General features: G+C 45.4%; 1 protein-coding gene across 1 annotated transcript in view; it reads right to left on the bottom strand.

Annotated features, from left to right (window-relative positions):
• Window positions 1–331: 331 nt before the first annotated feature.
• Window positions 332–4,177, bottom strand: part of ptchd4 (patched domain containing 4) — a 76,724-nt gene continuing 72,878 nt past the window's right edge. Inside the window, exon 3 of the mRNA XM_034527941.1 lies at window positions 332–2,001. Coding sequence (XP_034383832.1) covers window positions 332–2,001 — 1,670 coding nt within the window. The remainder of the gene's footprint in view (window positions 2,002–4,177) is intronic.

Raw genomic sequence — 4,177 nt, forward strand, 5'->3', positions numbered from 1 at the left:
GGAATTTACTTACAGACAAGCATAAGTTCTGGGAACTCACTCATTTTATATACCAAATAGTTGGGAAAGGGCTTACGAACCATGGACATGTTGCAGTTCGGGCAAATGAGATACACTGTCCCGACTGAAGGACTGAATGACTGACCAGTGGGGCTGCGCTCTACTCTGGCCAGCTTAGCTGCTATTGGTTGAGAGGGACCAGTTCCCACTCCTCAGGGGACTTCTCGGACTCCCCTTCACCTCAAGAGGCACCTCACCAATGGAGGATACCTCTAATCCACCAATAACTGATGGATAACCACTGATACTCATTGCTAAAATTACAAACTACTCAGACGTTTGTCACATGATCAGGATTCTCCCTGACTTCAATGCACTCTATCTCCTCCCTTTCTCTTTCCCTCTCACGCTCCCTCTCACGCTCTTTGCGCTTGGCCCGTTTCTTTTTCTTGTGTCTCTTTTTGGACGGTGGGAAGAAGGTCAGGAAGACGGGCAGGATGACAAAGCAGTGCAGCACAGTGCAGCCCGCCGTGAGGAGGGAGGACTTGAACAGTGTGTAGGTCAGATTGGAAGGCACAAACACCAGGGGCATGATCCCGATCACAAAGCAGGATGCGTTCTGCAGGATGGCAGCGCCGTGCTCCTCCAGTGCTAACTTAATGCATTGCGTACGAGTGTGCTCGTTGGCCAGCACAAAAGTGTACAGGTGTGGTACACAGTGATCCATGGCGAAGTTGAGGGTATAAATAAGGCACAGGATTGAGATGCTGTCCATGCCAACGTTCCAGAGGGTCATCAAGCCCAAGACGCCCAGCTCCACGGAGGTTACCGTGAGGATGAGCCAGAAGTTCCCCAACGGGTTGATGACCAGGAAGAAAGTGAGGATGAGGATTGTGAGTACGCTGAACCCTGAGGTCAGGATGGGCGAGATGACAGAGGAGCTGTAGCGGTCCATGAACACAAACGTGGGATTGAAGGCGATGAACTTGATGCTGTTGATCAGCATTAAGGGACGTAGCTTTTCCAGAAGCTCCACCACCTCCTCGCGCTTCTTCTCCGTCGTTCGTGCCACCAGGTATATCCGCGAGGCGATAATGTCATACTCATCAGTCTCGCGGTTCTTGGAGAATATGATGTCCTCAGTGAAGTGCTGGTACTCCGGGCTGCGAAGGAAGGAGCCCTTGAGGATGGTGATGAAGTCGCCCTTTGTTGACGCGCTCACGTTCACCACACGCAGGTAGTGGAAAAAGTTGTCCATCCAAGAGATCTTGTTGAAGCCATGACTCAGGGTCTTCAGATGCTCCTGCACCGTGGAGTTCCAGTACTCGATGGGCTCGTAAATGTAGAACCCAATGACGGGACTGTAGTTACTGAAGTATTTCTGCTGCGTCAGAGCATACGAAACACTTGGGGAGTTACTAGCCAGCAGGTTCACTATATTTGATCCATCACTGATCTGTAAACATCCCATGAATGAGAAAGAGGCGTAGATGAGATACAGAATGACCACAAAGGGTTTGACATAGGTGTTAGTAATCCATTCTGTGTAGTGCTCACGCAGGAAGTGCTGGATGAAGTGATTCTGGTAGGGGACGCTGTCGTGGTGCGTGGACAAGTCATGGCCATCACTCATCATGGTTTTGAACCATGTGGGCTGGCGGTCCAGGTACTCCACCGAGGGGATTTTACAACAGAAAACACTGTGGTAACGGTTCTGCTCCAGCTGTCCGGCAAACACCAGGCAGGAGCCGTAGAAAGAGAAAACGTAGAAGTAGTTGACCAGGATGGCAACGCACATGCTCTGGCAGAAGATTTTCACCGACTCGATGTTGGTGAAAGGGCTAGCTCCCATGCCAAAGGTGATGATGTAGAGGGAGCTGGTCATGGTGTAGCAGACCATCACATCAGCAAAAGCGTCCGCCACGCGCTCCTTGAAGGGGAGGTTTTCCCTCGTTCTCCTCCAACCTGCCAGCAGCTCAAACACCCCTTTGGTTCCATGGCCTAGAAGGAAAGAGAGAGAACTCAGTCAGAATTCTGTTTGCATAGATGTATTAGCACTGTGTACATCAAACATAACATGGTCTGGAAAATGTCGCTCTTTTCATAATATAACCATTCCTAGGAAGTGAAATGGTTCTTGTCTCAGAGGGATTTTGATACTCTGAGTAAATAGCATTATCAGAATTCTGCGGATTCCTGAAACTGACTGACTGAACTGCTGCACCATATCTGAATTACAAAATATGATTTTACAAAGCAGCATCAACAGATATAGAAATATGTCATGGTGCAAATAAGCAAAACATTTTAAAGAATTTCTTTCAATCTGAATGTTGAACCTCTGTGCCACCATAACAACTTCTTCCTAGCAACATCTTCAGATGCCATGTTTTGTCCTAAAACTAATACAACTATTTAAATAAAGCAGATAACTGGTTAATTTTGTATTTAACATCTGGGGCACCATGTTGTGATCCTGACCACAAAGATGAAGCGGTTCCTATCACTCTGATTCGTTAAACCCTGCCACTGTCACTTTAAGTAATTCAAGCTTATGGTCATAACATAAACCTCTCGTATTGTTATATCATCCTATGTTTCTTTGTTGGAGAACTTTGAGAATATTTTTTAACTGATTTTGATTGTCTGACTCTTCAACACTATTTGTTAAAACCTTGTCAGCATGTACAGTACCCTGATATATAATTAATGTCAAAACTTCCAGTTTGTTTACCTAATCTCTTGGTAGAGATAACAACACAAGTATTTTTTGTAATATGATTTTAGACATGAAGTTGTGACGGCTGTGATCAACTAGCTTGCATCACAATTTACTGGAGCGTTTTCATGAAAGCAGTAAATATGTCAAGGTATCCGCCGATCTTAGCGGTCTAATGGGGCCCCTAGAGGCCACCTTGTCCAGCACTGATGTTCTGGGGGGTACTTGCACCATGCCCTGACAAAGCTGCCGAACGCTTTTAGTGTGACACGACAGATTAAAAATCAAATTAAAATCCGAACATCCTTGCTTAGACTCCTCTAATAGAGACACGTTCGTCTATAACATGCACCGGTGAGCAGCTTCCAAATCCGTCTGCAGCCGGCCATTCATGTGAGTCAAATCTGTGGGATTTTCACCAGTCGAAAAATATAGACATGAATACACAACGTTCAAAGGCATGCTCCATACTGCAGAATCTCCCACACAGGAAGACCCGCCCACGCACACGGTTTATTTATTTGTAAAATGCCTGAGCTGCATTCCTGATGAGGGGGAAACTGCTGGGAGGGAATGTGATATCAATATCCTCCATCATGTAAATATTTCAGTACGAGTGAACACTGGCTTGGCCCATGCATATGTCACGCGGCCAACATTTAAAGCTTTAAAACATCACTTTCAATCCTAGCAGGTGAGAGGGATCGCAACACTTTGTACATTTCACCTTGTTACAGAGAGAGAGAGAAAGGGAATGCACTTTGAAGGATCATGAGCTGGCGAGATGGTTCTTCTGCTCCAGATCACTTGTTAGTGTCAGTTGGTTTAAGACGGGACATTCCTGCCCATGTTTCTTCCCCAGTTACCAAAGAGGATGTTAAGCAGCGCGTCGTTTGCTGCTCATGATTTATTACAGTGATTGATTGCTGGCAGGAGGAGGTGGATGATAACCATGAGCCCATCTGGTGAAGTATCCCTGTTTACTATTTATCTGTGTTATAAAAGTAAACTCATTCACTCACATTGCAAAATATACTGTATCCATATGTTGTATGAATAGCAGGTCCTTTGATGCTGTGTATTTTCAGATACAGTAAAACATTTTTTAAAAAGGCAAAGAAAATGTTTGGTATTGTTTTTAAGCTTCGAATTATTGGATTTCGTCCATCGCCATCTTTTCTAGAGCCATAAGTGACCATATTTAGATGATATGGTGGAGCTGGGGAGGGTTACGCACCGCGCTCTGTTTGACTCTAAATGTACCATAATGAACAAAATGAACATCATGCTGTATTGAAGAAGACTTCAAACTAGCGAGCTTTCCTGAGGTAATAAATCAAGTGGTAGCTTTCATACGGTCTTTGAACCCAACTGGGGACGCCGTGGCACCAGGACGCCCTGAGAACCTTTAGCGATAATTGCAGACAATGGTGAACAAAAAGTTCCAGAAACCACATT

The sequence above is a fragment of the Cyclopterus lumpus genome, chromosome 24 (genome assembly GCF_009769545.1).
Source record: "Cyclopterus lumpus isolate fCycLum1 chromosome 24, fCycLum1.pri, whole genome shotgun sequence".
Taxonomy (NCBI): Eukaryota; Metazoa; Chordata; class Actinopteri; order Perciformes; family Cyclopteridae; genus Cyclopterus; species Cyclopterus lumpus.